General features: G+C 48.1%; 1 protein-coding gene across 9 annotated transcripts in view; it reads left to right on the forward strand.

Moving 5' to 3' along the window:
• The first annotated feature begins 9,723 nt into the window (after positions 1–9,723).
• Positions 9,724–19,616, forward strand: part of CD6 (CD6 molecule) — a 39,973-nt gene continuing 30,080 nt past the window's right edge. For all 9 annotated transcript variants that reach the window (XM_025987465.2, XM_072758179.1, XM_072758180.1 and 6 more), the window contains exon 1: positions 9,724–10,074. In XM_025987465.2, the coding sequence (XP_025843250.1) occupies positions 10,014–10,074 (61 nt within the window). In that variant the 5' untranslated portion in view covers positions 9,724–10,013. The remainder of the gene's footprint in view (positions 10,075–19,616) is intronic.

Raw genomic sequence — 19,616 nt, forward strand, 5'->3', positions numbered from 1 at the left:
AGTGGTCACTGATGTCAGATGAGTGTGATTTCTCTGCACTTTTCGCCCAAAGCTGAAAAGTTAGTCAAAAACTTTGGCCAGTGGACTCCAGACACCAAAAGATGTCCACAGGACAGTGGATAGATCTAAATGTCAGGCCATCTCCATGGCACACTCGACCACACGTGGAAAGGACCAAGATGACATGGCTCAGTCGTAGTAGGACAAAACAAACAAACAAACAAACAAACAGACAAAAACAACAACAAGAAACCTTGGGGATTTTATTAACAGATTCGGGATGAGTCAACATTGTTTGGGTCACCTGAGGCCACAATAGAACAGTGGTTGTCAAGGTGATGGGATTATACTGATTTGTTTTCTTTTCCTAAATTCCCAGAGTTGCTCTAATGTGGTTCTAAGGCACTGTTACACAAAGATCAAATTTGGTATCGAGGGTATCCTTCTGCTCAACTTCAGGCTGATTTTAACAGACCATTGGGTCCAGCGGGTGGCAATCAGAGGGGAGGAAAGGCCTTGAAATCCTGCCCATGGGAGAGAAGAGACAACTGGGCAGCACATCCCTATTGCCAAATGTCCACAGGGCTGCCCCCTGAAGAGGGCTTTATTTGTTTGTTTGTTTGTTTGTTTGTTTTTTAAGATTGATTTATTTACTTGAGAGAGAGCGAGCAGAGGGGTGGGGCAGAGGGAGAGGGAGAGATTCTTAAGCAGACTCTGTACTAAGTGTGGAGCCTGATGTGGGGGCTCAATCCCAAAACCCTGAGACCAGGACCTGAGCCAACACCAGGAGACAGACACTCAACTGACTGTACCACCCAGGCTCCCCTTGAAGAAGGATTATATGTCTCAGGCAATGCTTCAGAGAACAGCTAGGATTTCAGGGTGTTCGAGGTTTCAGCTCTTGAGTCCCTCAGCCCTTCCCTGTGAACCGGGGGTTTTCAAAGGTCCATGGGTGCCCTGTGGGTCTCCAAGACCATTTCTGTGATCTAGGAGGTCAAAACTATTTTCATACTAAATGAAGACATCATGTGCCTTTTTACTGGCATAGTTTGCTGGTACAAAAGCCATGATGAGTAAATCTGCAGGGACATGAAATTGTCCTAGAAGCCACAGCATTCTTCCACCCTCTGCTCAGAGTATAAGCAGGGAAAAAATTGTGAGTTTTACCTAAGAATGTTCTCAATGTAACAGTTAAAATCATTAACATTATTAGATCACAATTAGATGCACAATTTTTTAGTATTTTTTTTTTTTATTAATGAGAGACACACAGAGAGAGAGAGAGAGAGAGAGAGGCAGAGACACAGGCAGAGGGAGAAGCAGGCTCCATGCAGGGAGCCCGACGTGGGACTCGATCCCGGGTTTCCAGGATCAGGCCCTGGGCTGAAGGCAGCGCTAAACCGCTGAGCCACCCAGGCTGCCCAATTTTTTAGTATTCTTTAAAAAAAAGTTGTTTTTAAAGATTTTATTTGTTTATTTGACAGAGAGAGAAAGAGAGAGAGCACGAGCAGGGTAAGGGGCAGGTAGAGGGAGAAGCAGACTCCTAGCCAAGCAGGGAGACTGATGTGAGGCTTGATCCCGAGACCCTAAGATCATGACCTGAGCGGAAGCCAGACGCCCAACCAAACAAGCCACGCAGGCACCCCTAATTTTTTAGTATTCTATGTATGTGATAGGATGAAAATAGCATACACTCTTTCGCTGAGTCCCACCACGCCACGGTCACCACCAGGCTGCGTCATTGGGATTTTTTTCATGGAACACCATCTTTACTTGAAAACTATGGTTATTCAGACTGGAGAATTTGGCAGAAAAAAGTTTTGAAACCAAGCAAAGGAAACCTGTCATTTCAAAGGAAACACATGACAGTATTTGCTGCCAGTGATGAAATTGGAGCTTTTAAGTGAAAATTTTAATTTTAGAAAGACTCTTATCTGCCACCATGCTCTTGACAGCTTCCAAGGACTTAAGGTTTCCTGATGATATCACAGATGATATTAGTGAATGTGATTTTTTGATACCATATAATGAAATATATCAACATTTGGGAGATCTGCATAATTTTTGTGAGCCAGTATGTTCCAGAATGACCGATATATGTTAATACAGAACCATGCATGGATAAAAGATCTATTCAAAGTGCAAGATAGGCCAGTGGATTTTAATTTAACAGTTAATTAAAGTTCATTGATAAAGTTTCAGATCTCACACTGCAACTGACCTTTAGAAAACATCACTTGTCAAATTTTGTTGCAGTATCAGAGAAAAATATCTAAAATTATCTAAAAAGGGTAAAAAAAAAATCTCCTCCTTTTTCCAATTGGTTATTATGAGGACAGATTTTTGTCCATAGACTTTGACCAAAACAACACATCTCAACAGATTAAATGAAGCTGATAAGAGAACCCAAGTGTCTTCTATAAAGTCAGACATTAAAGAGATTTGAAAACATGTAAAACCATGCTACTTTTCCCAATAATCTTTTGGTTAGGAATATATACTAACTTTTCATCAAAAATGTTATTTACAATGACGTATTATAAATTCACTGTTGTTATTTTTAAATGAATTAAATAAATGTTTAAAATGTGTCAATTTTGGGCAGCCAAGGTGGCTCCACGGTTTAGCACCACCATGTCCCAAGTCGGGTTCCCTTGGCATGGAGCCTGCTTCTCCCTCTGTCTGTGTCTCTGCCTCTCTCTCTCTCTCTCTCTCTCTCTCTCTCTCTATCTCATGAATAAATAAATACAATCTTAAAAAAAAATAAAATGTGTCAACTTAATTTCTAATATGGTAAGTATCAATAGGTACAACCCACGTAAACAAAAGTTCTTTGGGTCTTGATAATTTTTAAGAATATAAAAGAGGCTTGAGACCAACAAGGTTGAGAACTGCTGCTCTCTGTGTGCTAAAAGGAGGGACACACGCCCCACAAAGATTTAGGTGGCTGCCATGTTGGAGAAGATTTTAGGTATCCAAAGGTCTAGAGCATGCCAGGATACTGCCTCTATGGCAAAGAGCAAGACTTTGAACCTTGCATCCCCTCCCACCAAGAACAGGGCACAGCACACAGTAGATCTGTTTAGAATTTGGAGCATAGACTATCCTTAGCAATTCTGTTCTGACCCATTTTTCATGTGACTTGAGGGGCTGCCAGTTCTGAGTGGAGCCCAGAGCAAGAGAAGGCTCTATGACAGTTCTAGGCATGATGCTGTGCTAACCTGATCATAAGACCTGCAAAGTCCAATCATACCAAAGGTGCCAGGATGAATAAGGATGCTATGTGGGGGTGCCTGGGGGAGGCTCAGTTAGTTAAACCTTTGCCTTTGGCTCTGTCCTAATCTCAGGGTATTGGAATTGAGCCCCGCATCAGGCTTCCTGCTCAGTGGGAAGCCTGCTTCTCCGTTGTCTCCCTCTGCCCCTCCTCCTGTTCATACTCTGTCTCTCTCAAATGAATAAATAAAAAAATCTTTTAAAAAAAAATGAGGATGCTGTGTGGAGTATCTGGAAGGCTCTAAAGGGGGAAAAGCAAAGCCCTGGAGTAAATCTATGACTCCTATAGCAAAGAACCACTTGTCATTTGAAAACCATCTCCTGCTGGCTACATGGAGACTTAAGCCTGATGATGGGTCACCAAAGACTGGGTGACCTAAGAGCTAGTCATAAGCTAGGTAATACATACACCAGGTTGTAAGGGATTCACTATACACAATAGCTTCAGGCCCAAACAGGTCCAGAAGGTGCAAAGAAATAAGAACAGGGGATGCCTGGGTGGCTCAGCGGTTTAGTGTCTGCCTTCGGCCCAGAGTGTGATCCCGCAGTCCCGGGATCAAGTCCCACATCGGGCTCCCTGCACGAAGTCTGCTGCTCCCTCTGCCTGTGTCTCTGCCTCTCTCTCAGTCTGTGTCTCTCATGAACAAAGAAAGAAAGAAAGAAAGAAAGAAAGAAAGAAAGAAAGAAAGAAAAAAAGAAAGAAGAAAGAACAGATGACCCTGACCTCTGTTGTATTCATGTTTCTCTCTAAACTCGTTCATACCTCTGGCTTCCATGGAGCTGCCATTGACGGAGGAGGAAAACTCAAGTCTGGTTTCCATCAACAAGGGCATAGGCAGTTACTAACTAGAAATAGAAGCCCTCCTGTGGGGGCAGAGATGTGAAAGTACCTCTGGTCATCTGCCGCCTGCAGAAGGAAAAGTGGCTGAAGGCAGGATTAACCATGAGCCCCTGGTGGGGTGCGGAGGAGCTGGGGATGGGTCTGGGGGAGTGGACACCAAGTATGCAATGCTCTGTGTCTTATGTTAATGCCCAGTAGAGAAGGTGTACCCACAGGAGGCTCCAGCAATCCAGTGGACAGGATGCCTTTTCCTGTGGCTGTTAGCTAGCTTCTCTCCCCTAGCCACAGCAGCACTGGTGCAGTGCGGGGCAGGAATGGAGGCGTCCCTGGAGTGGACAGGTCTGAGAACCATCTCGTAAGTCTGACATCAGGCACTACTTGCTGTAGTAGGACCAACCCAATGGTGCACCCTTTTACTGACTGTCCTTCTTCTCCTTTGTCACCCCCCTGTATACCACTCTGTCCTCTAGGATCACGTTCCCTAATAACCCATCTGCAAGCAAGGCTTTTCTGAGAGGGGCAGGCCGAGCCTCAATTTATAAGGATGACCGCTCCCTGGCTCTCCCAGTACCCGGGACTCAGCTTCCCTCCTTTTCTCCATATAATTTACTTATTGGCTATGTCTATTATTTGTGATGTGACTCTCCCACTAAGAGCAGCAATATTTATCTGTTTTGTTCAGTGTTGTGTCCCTAGCCCCTAAAACATGAGACATCTGTGTTAAATGAGTGACCAAGTGATGAGGGTTAATATATGTACATTTAGGTGTGGATGTTTAGACTGTGATACAAAACGCTGGGCCTCAGGAAAGACAAGGAGCTGGCTGTGGCTGCTCTGGAACTTCTTTCAGGACTCCCGAGACAGGAGTGGGCTTGACTCGAGCTGGGGGCAGGGCTGGTCTGAGATTCAGAGCCCCATAGAGCCAGAGCCCTCCTGCTAGAGATGCCGTGTTTCAGCCAAAGAGTTCATGCTTCCACAAGTCCCCCAGGGCCCCCCAACCTTCAAAAGGCTGAACTGCCTATGGTTAAGAACTCAGGGCCTTGGAGTAGACAGCCCTGAGTTCAGAGCCTAGCTCTACTCCACATCTTAGCTGTGGGATCTTGAGCAAACTGCCTCTCTAACCTGTTTCCTGATCTGCATGAGTGTGTGAGGGACAGTACCTGTTTTGTTGTGATGCTGTGAAAATCAGAACAGATCCCCTGTGAAGCATGGGGCAAAATAGGATGCACTCACTAAGTGTCCGTCAGCATGATGCTTTCCTCTGTGCTGCATGACAGAGGATGCAGTCCTAGGGCTTCCCTCCCTTCTGTCCAAAGAGGCCCTCAATGATGTTGCATATTCCACTTTGCTGGGCCAAGGTCAGGAGAGAGACAGAGTCTGGATGAAGGATGCCTGGGCTCTCCACAGCATGGAGGAGCACGAAGTGTCCTTGCAAATCGAGTTCAAAAGGGCTTGGCTCTGGAGCACCTGACTGACCCAAGTCAGTAGAGCATGTGACTCTGGATCTTGGGGTTGTAAGTTCAAGCCCTATGTTGGGCATAGAGTTTACTTTAAAAAGAGAGAGAGAGAGAGAGAGAGAGAGAGATCTTCAAAAAAAAAAAAAAAAAAGATCCTGGCTCCAAGAGTTATACATAAAAATCAGCTCATTAAAGGGCACCTAAGTGGCTCAGTCAGTTAAGCATCTGACTCTTGATTTTGGCTCAGATCATGACCTCAGGGTTATGATATTGAGCCCTGAGCTGGGCTCCACACTGGGCATGGAGCCTGCTTAAGATTCTCTCTCTCCTTTTCCCTCTTCCCCTCGCCAACACTCCCCTCAAAAAAAAAAAAAAAAAAAAAAAAAAAAAAAAAAAAGAAAAGAAAAGAAAAGAAAAGAAAAAGAAAAAAAAGACCAGAAAAAGGAGCTCATTGAGTTAGATACTCAGCTCAGTGTAACTTCCAGCTTCCTATTCAGAGCTTCATGTTCATGAAACATAGTGACTGAGGTGTGTCACATCCATTACCAGGGACACTCCCCCATGTTGTCCTGCCTCAACTTTACCTGTGCCCTCTGCCAGGAAATCTACCAACATTCTGTTTGTCCTTCATTTCTTTCTTTAAAAAAAAAAAAGATTTCATGTATTTATTCATGAGAGACACACAGAGAGAGGCAGAGACACAGGCAGAGGGAGAGATAGGCTCCTGTGGAGAGCCCGATGTGGGACTGGATCCCAGGACCCAGGGGTCACGACCTGAGCCAAAGTCAGTTCAAAGTCAGTTCAACCTCTGAGCCCCCCAGGTGCTTCTGTCCTTCATTTCTTTTCCTTTCCTGTCCTGCCTTCTCATGGCTTTCTGTCAGGCTCTTCAACTCATTCCATTTGATTATTGTACTGGTTTATCATGCACATTGAATTGAACAAAGTCTAAAGCTAGTCAATATCTTATGCTTCTGACAAATAGACCTTCCCAACTCTGCTCACTCCTTATTAATTCATGTCATTTTCTTCTGGTTCCTTATTTTTATCTTGTTTTTTTTCTAACCCACCAGTTAGATATTATTGTAATCGTTGTATACCATCAATGCTTATTTAATTCACCTCCATGTTGACAAATTTCTTTGCTCACCATTCCTATTTGAAAGGTGGGATTTCCTTCTGGGACTATTTTCCTTGTTCCTGAAGAATATCCTTTAAAATTTCCTTAGGTGAGGCTCTGTAGGTTGTAAATGCTCTCAATTTTTATCTGAAAATTATTCTGTTCCACCTCATTCTTTTTTTTGAGTCTATAACAAAATCATTCTCGTTTTTTTTTTAATTGAGGCATGATTTATATGCATCATATTAGTTTCAGGTGTACAAGGTAATGATCTGACACTTGTGTACCCTGTGAAATGATCACCGCAATAAGCTAATCCCCATTCACCACTATAAAAAGTTACAAAAATTTTTTTTATTTTCCTTATGATGAGAACATCCAAGATCCCCCCTCCTGGCAACCTTCAAATCTGCACCACAATACCACTGACTGTTGTGGTCACCTGTTGTGCACCACATTCATATCACCTGCACATTTCACAACTGGAGTCTATACCTCTCAAGCCCCTTCATTCATTGTGCCCATCCACCCTCAACTGCCCTCCCCACCCCCAGCAACCACTACTCTGCTCTCCAGATCCATGATTTTGGTTTGGTTTGGTTTGGTTTTTAGATTCCACATATAAGTATCTGTCTTTCTCTGTCTGACTTCTTTCACTTAGCTTAACACCCTCTAGGTCCATCCATGTTGTTGCAAATGGCAAGCTTGAATAGGCCGATAACCAGGGAGGAAATTGAAGCAGTCATCAAAAACCTCCCAAGACACAAAAGGGCCAGATGGCTTCCCTTCAGAGAGAATTTTTGCATTTGTTTCTGCCAAGTGCCCCAGGAACTACTATCTGCTTTAAATCCTCCTGCTCTTTGTTTATTTGTTTGTGGTGGTGTTTCTGCCTCACAGGTCATGTGAATTCCCTCTCAGCCCCAGTTGCCCGTGGCCTTGAGGTTAGGAGCATTCAGGATTGCCATTTCTTTTTTTTCCACTCAGAGTCAATGCTGAGCCAAGCACATTCTCTGTCAGAGCCCTTGGAGAGGTTTTTTTTCCCCTAGTTCATTCACTGTGAGTCTTGTTTTTCATTGTTTTGCTTTAGGGGGTAGGTTTCTGATTTTGCTTTTCATTTGCTCAGGCGCTAGGTTTTGTCCCATTAAACTGAACTTCTTGGCCACCTGGGATCAGCAGGTACCTCAGGGGAACGTTTGCTTCTGCTCTTAATGATCTCTCTCTCTCTTTTTTATTTGAGAGAGAGAGAGCGAGTGAGAGAGAGAGAGACAGCACAAGTAGGGTGGAGGGGTAGAGGGAGAAGCAGACTCCCTATTGAGCAGGAGCTCGACATGGGGCTCCATCCCAGGACCCCAGGATCACAACCTGAGCAGAAGGCAGACGCTCAGCCACTGAGCCACCCAGATGCTCCTCAGCTTTGCATTTCTAAAGATATTTATAACTGTTTTTATCCCCCTACCCCTTTTTTGGTGTTTTGTATCAGGAGAACTTTCAGCATCTGCTGCTTACCATATTGTCAGAAATAGAAGTCTAGCCATACCCTCCAGCCCATTCAGATGTGTTTCTCTCAGGATGTTGCCCAGCAGTAGGACACCTCTCCTTGTGTCCATCGTACCCTGGCCTGTGCTTTGGTCACCTGGGTTTGTGAACTCCATGCTCCTTGAGGGCAGGGATATGGTTTCCCATCTTTACCTTCCACCTAGCCCATTCCAGAGTTTCCCACACCAAAGTCTCCCTAAGTGTCAGTGGAATGGAAGTGAACCCCGGGGGATGAAGGCCCCCTATTCGCCGCCTGTGCTACCAGGGGCCTTCCACCAGGGGGCAGCCACAGTCCGGTCCAGCTCACAGGTTTAGGCAGGGTTCGTGGTGGAGGGGGCCTGGCTCTCTGTGGCTCCCAAACCTGCAACTGATGCCCCCTTGGATGGGGACCCAGTGGAGAAATCCTGTCCATTCCACAGATGGGGGAATGAAGGCAAACAGAGAGAAAGGAAGCATCAGGCCAGAGATAAGGTCACACGACAAAGGGCCAGGATGGAGCCAGTTTCCTCTGGACTCCATTTCTCCGAGGATTCTGCTTAAACCACCAAAGTACGTTCTCTGCTCCTTCAGTCACTCAACAGCATTTATTCTGCATCTACCTTGCGCCCCACAGGGAGTGCAGCGGTGAATGAAACACACCATGTCCCTGGGGCTCCTGGGGGCTCAGTCGGGTGAGCATCCAACTCTTGGTTTTAGCTCAGGTCATGATCTTGGGGTCATGAGATTGAGCCCTAACTCGGGCTCCACGCTTGGTGCAGAGTCTGCTGGGGATTCTCTCTCCCCCCCCTTTGCCCTTTCCCTGACTCAAGCTCTCCCTCTCTCTCTAAAATAAATAAATCAAATCTTTAAAAAAAAACCCACTCTAAATCCCTGTTCCCTTCCCACAGCATCCACTGCAGACAAGCTGAACAACTCAGAGTTTCCCAAGCAGCCCTGGCCCTTGGGACTGGGAATAGCCCTCTTGCTGTTCCTGCTGACCCTTCCGGAGGCCTTCCCCCTCTCTGCCTGTTGAAACCCTGCTTGTCCTTCCTGGGCCAGATCCCATGCCTCTCTCTCCCTGAGGAATAGACACCCAGCCCAGTGCCCACAGGTGGGGGGCGGGTACTGGAGCCACCTGCACCATCGCAGAGGACACCTCCACCCTGTAAGGAGATGGGGTGCACACCATGTCTCAGACCCTGCTTCACTTGATTCTCTGAGAGGAAACTGAAGCAAGTGCAAGACCACACCCTCCTTCTTTCCAGCCATAAACACACCCAAGGACAAAGTAAGTCTTGGGATTTTATCCCAGAAGATCTGGATTCTGTGGCCTGGGACAGGCTGTGGGTCAGGCATCCATTCTTCCCACATGTGTTGGTTGAACATCTACTATATATCAGGTCTCCAGAAAGAAAGCATGCCCTCACTTCCCTTTTCCTTAGGAGACACTTAGAGGAAGTGTGTGTGTGTGTGTGTGTGTGTGTGTGTGTGTGTGTGTGCTTCTGTGACTCCTGGGGTTCAGCCAGGCTGGGTGGGCTCACAGCAGAGGCAGCCAGGCTCTCCCTCTCAGCCCCTATGATACCAGCCTGGCTTCCTGGAGACCAAAACCACAAGTAGAGCACAGAAACGTGAGAGACACTCACAGGCTGGGTTTGGTCGCATGCGTGCAAAGGAGCACTCTCTTGCAGAGAGAAGGTTATAAACGGGAGCAGCTAAGGTCCGAGCAGGCTCGAGGAACACACAGCAGCCACATCCACCTGCTGGCCCCAGGATGGTTCTTCCCTCTGGCAGGCACACGTAGCAGTCAGAGATGGCACCAGACATGTGGCTCTTCTCTGCGATTGTTGGATTGCTCACGGCAGCCCTCTCAGGTAAGGCCTCTTTCCCCACCTCCCACCACTCATGCTGGAGGACCTGGTTCCTGGCCTCTTGATCCTCTTTCTGGTCATTTTCTCACTCATCTTTCTAGAGCCTTTTACCCAAGACTGTCCCAGGGAGGCCAGAGCCGGGACCTGGAGAGGGTCCAGGAACCCCCTTTTGAGGGGTCGGGGCTGTGCCTGGATGGTGCTAGAAGACTCCCAGGCATGAAAGGATGTGGGCAGCATACCTGGTGTCCCCTGAGCCGCCTCCCAGGGTCTGAGGAGGGTGACTCCTCCTACCATAGGTTCAGGAACTCCCTCATCCCTATTTCTTGGCAACTCTCAGTAAGGAGTAGTTTGCCTTCCAGAAAGGTGAGACCACGGATGATTGTATTCTCAACCTCCAAACTGAGGCTCTGGACTCACCAGGCTTCTACTGCTCATGGCAGAACTGTCCAGAAACAGAACTTGGGGAAGGAACGGGAGATGAGGATAGCTGGTTTCTCTGGTGCAGCCAGTAAGGGTAGTTTATGGCACAAATGAATGGGAAAGCTCTTCCTCCCCCATCCTGAGCTCTCCCTGAGTGCCAACGCACTTCGAAATCCAGGCTGGGGCATCAGGTAGCCAGAAAGTTTGGGGGCTAGCTATGCCCATCAGATGCTGTTGGCCTCTGCTGCATGTAGTGTCCTAACTAACTGGCAGAAACTGAACAGGGGTCCATCATGCCTCTGTTGGGACCTCATGTTTCGGGGGAGGAGGAGATGCATGGAAACAGAATTCTAGGCCAGGGAGTCTGAGCCCACCTGGCAGTAGGGATCCCAAGTGCTTTCACTTTGCTTTCAGAAGGAGACCTAGAGAGGCCCCATCAGGAGAGGCATCCAAGCCCACTAGGAGAACTGGGGAGTTATTTGGGGATGGGGGCAGCTCTTTTCTCCCTCTCTATGTAGAGGTACGTGTTCCTGACCTCACATTGGTTCAGGGAAAGCTGTTTAGCTCTGGGAGCGGGAAAGTGTGTGCCTTTGGCTCCGTGCGGGTAACTTGGCTTCTCTTGCTCTACCAGGAGCATCTGGAGATCAGCCACCTTCTGCCTCTGAGCTAAGACAGATGGTCAGAGAAGGAAGTCCCTCCTTCCCCATTTCTATCATGCTACCCTCCGTCCTTTCCCATGACACTTAACCACTGGCCTCGGCTCAGAATGAAGTCTGGGACCAGGAGGTTGGCTGGCCAACCCCAGGACCCCAAGGGATCTGGCTCTGAGTGGCTCCTGACAGCAAGTGGTCCTCAGGGCCCCAGCAAGAGCTCAGGAGGAGGGTGAGATGAAGGGGCTCCCAGAGCCAAGGTCCCTACACTCGAGTCCTTTTGCCCCCTCCCAACACCCCTCACCGGCCCACTCCACTCCACACCCAGTACAGATATTTACTTAATGTTTCTAAAGCTGCATTTATACTCAATGGCCTCACTTGTTACTAATACAAGTTTAGTTTTGAAAGGAAACTTTATGTCACTATCATAAGGGGAAAACCGATATCATGTGTCATAAATAAAAGATGAAGGTACGCATAAAGATAAATGGGGATGGAAACCAATTTCAATTCCGTGCCAGCAAAAAGTTAAAAGAAATGCAAAAGCCCTTGAGCCTGAAGCCTACACTTGTGCTCTCTGTGGAAGGGGAGATGGCGGGGGGTGGGGGGGCAGTGATAAAGACACCCCAGCCCCCAATTGGCATTTTCTTCTTGACTTTCCAGGAGGACTGATTGGACTTCGAGCAGGGAATAGTTTCCCTGCCATGAAATCTTTTTAAATTTATTTATTTATTCATTCATTCATTCATTCATTCATTCATGAGAGAGGGCGAGGCAGAGGGAGAAGCAGGCTCCTTGCAGGGAGCCCCGTGAGGGCCTGGATCCCGGGACTCTAGGATCACGACCTGAGCCAAAGGCAGACGCTCAATCACTGAGCCACCCAGGCATCCCCTGCCATGAGATATAGAAGCTGTAAATGCTGCTTCCTTAAAGCCTCCGTAGGCTCCCCAGTGGTGTGTGTCCTACTGCCGAGGGCTGTGGCCTGGCAGGATGGGCATTGCAGGCAGAAGGAAACCATGCGACAAAGCCCAAGAGTGGGTGGGAAAGGCTAGAGCTAGCCGAGGCGGGACGCCGTTCCCCCTGGCCTGCCCAAGCAGTTCTTCCCTCCCCCAGCAGAAGCCAAACCCCAGCACAACTGAGCCCGAGGCAGCGCCATAGACTCAGATCTACTTGTGAGGTTCTCCTTGGCGAAATCAGTGTGTGGGGCAGATCAGGTTGGGAAGGGAAGTTAAGATGTCCAAGGAGAGAAAGAAAAACAACAAACAGGGAATTAGGGGAGCTCGGAGAATGAGGCCCAGGAGGGAGATCTAGGGCCTTCACTCAGAGAGAAGCCCTGGCAGGGGTATCAGGCTATGCTCTGGGACCACAGGCGGGTGGAGGTTGGCCCCCTGAGGCCCTGGCAGGCCTGGCCATGGCTCTTCGGGGTTCGGCAGGTCTCCCCTAACCTGCTCTCCTTTGCAGTCCCAGCGCCAGGCTCCATCCTGGGCCTCAGGCAGCTATTCCTCTGGGCTCTTCTCTCCTTGGGCCTGGGTGTGTGCTGTTGAATGAGCAGTTTCTAATTCTGCTCGTGCTCCCTGGAAGCCTGGGTCCAGGACCAGTTTGTCCACCTACCCTCCAGTTTTGTGCCTCAGTTTCCTAATCAGCCAACTGGGGAGAAAGAGGCAGAGAGAATGAATTTGAAGGGTCAGGAGATTGGGGTATTGCTTGGGCTCAGCCTCTAACTCACCATGCATTCTCCTCTGATCTGGTTTTGCGCCAGTGAAACGGGGTGCTTTGGGCAGAAAATCCCTAAAGCCTCAGCGAGCTCTGACATTCTGTGTGTGAAGTAGTAACAAATAACCAGGCCTTTCCGCCAAGGGCTGTGCTGAGGTTGGTGACCTCTATTCTATCTGGACCAAGGTCAGGGAGGGCCTAGGGGGCTGCCTCATGTACTCAAAAGGCCATTTGTGACTACTTAAAAGAAATTCGTCTTAAAAAGAAATTTTTAAAAATCTGATTTTTTCCTTCACTAGTAAATTCAGTATCCCAAATTCATTTTATTTATAAATCCAGTAATTTTTAACAGTGACTTTCAGGAAGCCTTTGGTGAATATTTCATCAAATCAGGTCAAATGGAGTAAGCTTCCTTAAATAATAAATACCACTCACGAATGCAGCTAATTAAGGGCCCTTAGATCTGTGATGTCCCATACAGCATTCACCAGAATATGCATTTGAAACGTGGTAATCTGAGTGGAGAAGAGTTGGAAAGGTAACATCTAGAACAGATCTTGCAGATGTGTTCAAAAAAAGGACATAAGATATCTCATTAATAACCCGTTTATGAATTATGTGTTGAAATGATATTTTGCATAGGTTGAGCTAAATGCATTTTATAATTACAATTAAGTTTACCTATTCTTTTTTAACTTGTAAAATATGTGGCCAGTAGAAAATTATAAATGATGTATGTGCCTCGCTTTATGTTTCTATCGGATAGTGCTGCCTTAGATCATCTAAGCTGCATCTACAAATTTAATGAATTGATTCTCTTATAAATGCTTCAAATACCTCTAAGAAACAAACCATTTCAGGGGATTTCAGAGGATACTTTCCGATCTAAAAACTGACTTTTAAAGTGAATATTAAGTTCTCTTAAATATTCTAATAGAGTTTACAGACACTGCCACATTCTCTTAAATTTTTAACTTAAAATTTTAACTGAAGTCAATTACTCGGTCACACACATTAGAAATACTGACAGCCAAGTGTTGTTAAACACCACAAATATGGGACTTCATGCACCAACACACAGCAATTGATCCAGCTGGCACTTAGCATAGATGTAGAATTACTATGGGTTTTCATGTACTGCCGCCACCTTTATTTTTAAAATTCTAATCTGTCTGGGCTTCAAAGCCCCTTACTGAGGAGGAAAGGATTGTCCCATAGCAGGTAACTTGGATTATCCCCAGCAGATGGGAGTGTCTCTGTCTTAATGGACTGAAATGAGGTCAGCTTTTTTAATGTTCTACTGAAAAGTAAGATGTGACTCTCCTGTGCTGCTGATGGGTGTGCAGTGTGCTCTTCAGTAGCCTCTGCCCTCTGCTTGGGCTGGTCCCTCAACCCACGACCTCTGGACCCAGTTTTATGAACCTGATTCTCAGTGTCTGCCCCAGAACCCAGAGGGCTTCACCACTTGATTGGATCAAATGAAACAAATGTTAGCGATTCTCTTCTTTCCCTTCACTTCTTTCTCTGCTGGCAAGACTGCAGCTGACAGACGGATGAATAATACATGACTGGCATTCGTGTGTTTCTCCAGGCTTAGTCTGGCTCTCTGGTCACAGGTCAATGGCTGGTGGGGACATTCACTTGGCATTCACCACAGTGGTGATGTGGGACGAGGAAGCTCTTAGGGTAATGTGAGTTATTACAGATGGATCTAGAATGAGTAAGAAACCCTGTCCACACTCACTCATTCGATCTGTGTTTATCAAGGCCCACTCTGAGTCAGCCTCCCTGTCTGAAAAGAAGGCTCAGGAATTAAAGTGTTAAAGCTGTTGGATTCCAAGGCTGAAGAACCAACCATATTCCTGGGGACACGGAGGGGTTAAGCAGGTGGCCCCAACTGAGGCTTTGGACCAGGCCAGCTCAACAACCATGAAACCACCAATGGCCACCCGTGCGGATGCTCAGCCCTGCACTGAGCAGACCCTGGTGGGACTGGCATCCCCAAGCCCATCTCCAGTCTACTCACTGTGTCCTCCAACCCTCCCTCCCACCCTCAGCACTGCCTCCTATCCCCCCACGCCCAGGCCCACCCCGCCCCAGGGCCAGGGTGACCAGAGTTAGAGCAGCACTTCCTGGGGGCCCTGGTTCCTGCCCCTTCCCAGTGTTTGCGAAAGCTGCCATCTATTTGACAATTCACTTAATACTCTTAATTGATGTTTTAAAGTGTAAATACATTCATTTTTAGAAGAAACTTTATGCTGCTCCCTTAAAGAAAAAGCCATTGTAAATCACTTTCATGGTGAAAATAAACATGGAAACAAAACAATGTCATGAGATTCAGATGTGTTACTGCTTTTCCTTTGCTCAGACGGGAGGGTTTCTAGATGTCAGGCATTAAGGACGAGTGCCCTGGGAGACTTTCTCCTCCAAGTAATCAGAAAAGCTGAAAGAGAACTATAGGGCACTAATTCCTCCATATAGCTAATGTAAACCATGCCAGTGACCTCCTAAATCATTTTTCAAACCTTGGGTACATGCCTCACACTTTGGAAGCATTGATCCAGAGAAATGACAATGGGGATAGATGATCTGTTCCTCTCACTAGACACAGCCGGGGGGAGCCTTCTGGTCACCTTCTCAGGGGCACAGGGACCCCATATCAGGCTGTCCCCAGGCCCCCTGGGCAGCCCCCTGGATTTCTGCTGAGCCTTGAAGTCAGGGATGGTGCCCAGATTCACATCTCCCAATAGTTCTTGGAATCGAGTCCCTGCAGCATGGAAGGAGGAGCCCAGAGGAAGGATGAGGTGGCGGTAGATTCTTAGAACTCACTCCGGCTCTTGATTGCTGGGTAATCTTGGACAGGCTCATTCTTTTCTCTGGCCCTAGGTCCTTTGCTGGAAAAATGGGCAAAATGAACATGAAAGACCCAGCCAAAAAATCCTTGTAGTCTATGTTGGTGCCTCAAGGCTTTATCGTTTGTGGAGCAGGGCAGGAGAGATGCAGCTATTAGAAACCAGCTCATGGATGGACACAACATGGTAACCCCAGCTGGCATCTGCCATGTGGGGTGATAGACCCTGGCCGCAGGCAGACTTGGGTTCTCAGCCCCGGCTGTGTGACCTAGGTCATTGCTTAGCTTCCGTGTGCCTGAATGCTGCAAATAAAAACACCCACTTTAGGGTGCCTGGGGGGCTCAGTCAGTTAAAAGTCTGCCTTTGGCTCAGATCATGATCTCAGGGTCCTGGGGTGGAATCCTGTGTGGGGCTACCATTCTCAGCAAGGAGTCTGCTTCTCCCTCTCCCTGTACCCCTCCCCTTGCTTGTGCGTGTTCTCTCTCTCAAATAAATAAAATCTTAAAAAAAGAAAACCAAACCCACCTCACCATGGTATGAAAGTTAATTTAGATAATGCATCGGAAAATGCCTGAATATAACAGTGCTTTAAAATGTTAACTTATAAATGTTACATAGCAAGGAAAAGGGTTTCGTATATGTGAATACAGGATTTAGTGGTTAACACGCAGTTTGCATGAACGAGCTCGTTTACCCACATGACAACCCCAAGTGTATAGATGAGGAAAGCAGAGGCTATCAAGCCTGAGAGACTGGTCTGAAGTCTGTAAGTAGGAAGTGTCAGGACTTCAGCTTAGGTGTCCCAGCTAGCAGCTCTCACTCTTTCCCAGGGAAGAGTGGCCTGGCTTGTCTTCGGCTGTCTGCCCTCAGGGTTCCATCCAAATTTGAGGCATCTACCCCAGCTACTTGCAGCTGGAGGGGCCTCTGAGGGCCTGGGGTCCCCTGGAAGGCTTCTCATGGACATATGGGGCCAAATGGGGCTGCTCTCACCAAGGCCCAGCCCTCGTGGGGTCTGCTGTGCACTTACCTTACCTACCTAGGCCAGAAATGGGTGAGGGTAAAGCCGAAGAGATGCCATGAACCTAGGGAAAGCTTGCCTGGCAGAAAGCTCCATCTACTACCATTTATTGAGCACCTGCTGTGTGCCAGGCCCTGTACAACAGTGAGATGTGAAATATGAAGGTTTGCCCTTGGACACTTGACGCGTTGTAGGGAAGATAGTAAAACACACAAAGGTCAGCCTGGGATAGTTGTGACAACAGGTGCAATCCAGTGACAGCCATAATCACCATGCACTGGAGGGGACAAACCGTTCTGACATCAGCTAAGCTGATCCTGTCTTCACCTTACATTGGGGCAATCGTCCCATTTTACAGGTGGTCAATTAAGGCAGAAAGTTATGAATTTTGTCCCAGGCTAATGCGGAGTTTAAACCCATGTCTGTAGGGCTCCCAAACCCACATTCTCCATCACAGGGCTACGCTGCCTTCAGGAGCTAGAAGTCTGAGGAGGGAGATCTTGGGCCTCCCAGAGACACAGGGCGGCCTCCCAGACAGGCGTGCACGAATATCTCAGGGGCTAGACATACAGAGAAGGAGGGCGCCACGACATTTGTAAAAATGAGTGCGTGAAAAAACTGCTGAGGTCTGAGTAAAATGTATATCAGTTAGTTGTGTTGCGCTAATATCAACCTCCTGGTTTGGGTAACTTACTCTAGTTGGTTATACACAATGTCCCTATGGGGGGGAAGCTGGGTGATAGGTAGCTGGGACTTCTCTGCGCTGTTTTGCAACTTCTTGTGAGTCTGTAATTTCAAGATAAAAAGCTAAAGGCGGGAAAAGCATTCCAGGCAGGACTGATTTGAGCAGAAGCCTGCAGGCCAGACAGGCAAAGGTGAAAGCCCAGAGGGGCTGGCTACAGGAAGGGGCGGCCCTCCGCCCTGCCTGTTTTCTTCCTTCTGACTCCTCTGCTGCTGTGCCAGGAGCATTTGACGAGCTAATACTCATGAAAAGGCCAAGCTCAGTGACCGGCACGCAGAAAGCACACACATGAACCATGTATTTCAAGGGGTGAACTGGACAATCACAGAGGTTATGGCCGCCCAGACAGCACTTTGCAAATTCAGAAATCTATTCCTCATGCAGCCGTATGCAATATGAGTTATTGCCTCCATTTTACTGATGAGGCTGCTGAGGCTCAGAGAGGTGAGATGATTTTTCCTAGATCACACAGCCAAGAGACGCACAGCTGACAGATCGTTACCTTGGTCTGATGACTCCTAATCCATGTTCTTTCCCAGCCCTGGGAAATGGGCAGGGCTTGGGCCACGGACCCCATCCATCTCAAGATGTCTTCAGGAAAGGTCTCCCCATTCTCTGCAGACTTCTCATCTCACCCACTGTCAGCTGGGCTGTCATGGAACCTGGGCAAAAACAAAACAGAACAGAACAAAAAGCCTTGAAGCTACTCATGAGACAGAAGTCATGTCCTGGCTGTGTGTCCACTGTGAGACTCAGTTTCCTCAGCTGTAAAGCAGGGTCGATAGCAACCTTCGGCACCCAGGTCTGGGATGAGGCTTCATGAGATGTTGCCTGTGAAATACTTGGGGAGCTCTGCGGCTCCTTGGGGGTGTTGAAAGGTGGCCCTAACTGCTGCTGGGCCTGGAGCCGCGGCAGGAGCTCACGGGACAGGAGAGAGAGAACAGAGGGAAGCCCCGGTTTCCGCCCATTTTGTAGACACCTGTGGCCTGACTGCCTTCTGCCAGAAAATGGCAGCCAAGGGAGCCCCCGGAAGGCCGGCCTGAGCAGGGAGGCAGCATGGGGTGCTGAGGGAGAAGCCACGGGGGCCCTTGGAAGACTCACAGGGACCCCATCATGGGCGAGTGATCACCTGTATTAGGGGGTGGTGGGGCCCATTAGAAGGGCCATCCTATAGTTGCCAGGCCTCCCCCAACCGTTCCATCATGGCAGAGCTGGGCTGGGCTCTCTGGGCTGTGCAGGCAGATAGATGCCCACAGAGCTGATGTATGGGGCTGGGGGCCTTGGGCTGTGTGAGGGGCTGGGAGTTTCTCAGCGTGTCGTGGGGATCTCCCCTGAGCACCCCACTTCTGATTTGGAAGCCACCTGCTGAGTCCTGAGCTAGGGAAGTCACAGAAATGAAGTCACTGTGTCCTTATGGCTATGCACAAAGCCAAGCACAGCTTTGGCTTTTATAGAAGCACATTTGATGGAAGCTCAAACTGATTGATGCTCAGAGAGCTCCAGCCATGCAGCCAGTTGCTGTCAGAACTGAGATCAGTCACTTTCTAGTCACCGAGCCCTCCGTCCCCATCTGCCTCTTTCTAAATGGAGCTTAAAGGAAGGATTTTATCTATGTTCTAGTATAAATTTTGGTAGAGTGCTCACCTTGTCTGGGAGGAGTGTGTGGGAGCTGGGCCGGGCCAGGGGCATGGTTTCCAAGAGGTGGGAAACCGTGCCCTGGATGGGGAGGAAGTCCATCCCTCACTCTGCTCAGGAAGATCCAGAAGTGAATCTTTTCCTCCGTCCACCAGCTAAACTACAGTAAAGGCACTCTCTACATGCATTAAACTCCTGGGACAAATGTGCCGCCCTCTCCAGATAGGATTCTAGAAATATCATGACAGTATCTGGGCTGGAAGAAACCCCAGGGGGCTGCCAGTCAACTACTCCTGTTTGTGAGAGGACAAAACTCAAGGTGCAGAGTAGGGGGGTGACATGCCCAAGGACACAGAGCAGGGGTAGGCAGCCCAGTCTGCAGGGGTGCGGGGGGGGGCGTGTCCTGTGGTCTCTCAGCTGCGGGCTGTGGTCCACTGTGGTCTGAGGTGAGCACAGGTGACTGGGTCCTTAGATGTTAGCTTGGCAGGTGAGGAGCTGGCTTCTGGCACCCA

This window comes from Vulpes vulpes, chromosome 5, assembly GCF_048418805.1.
Source record: "Vulpes vulpes isolate BD-2025 chromosome 5, VulVul3, whole genome shotgun sequence".
Classification (NCBI taxonomy): Eukaryota; Metazoa; Chordata; class Mammalia; order Carnivora; family Canidae; genus Vulpes; species Vulpes vulpes.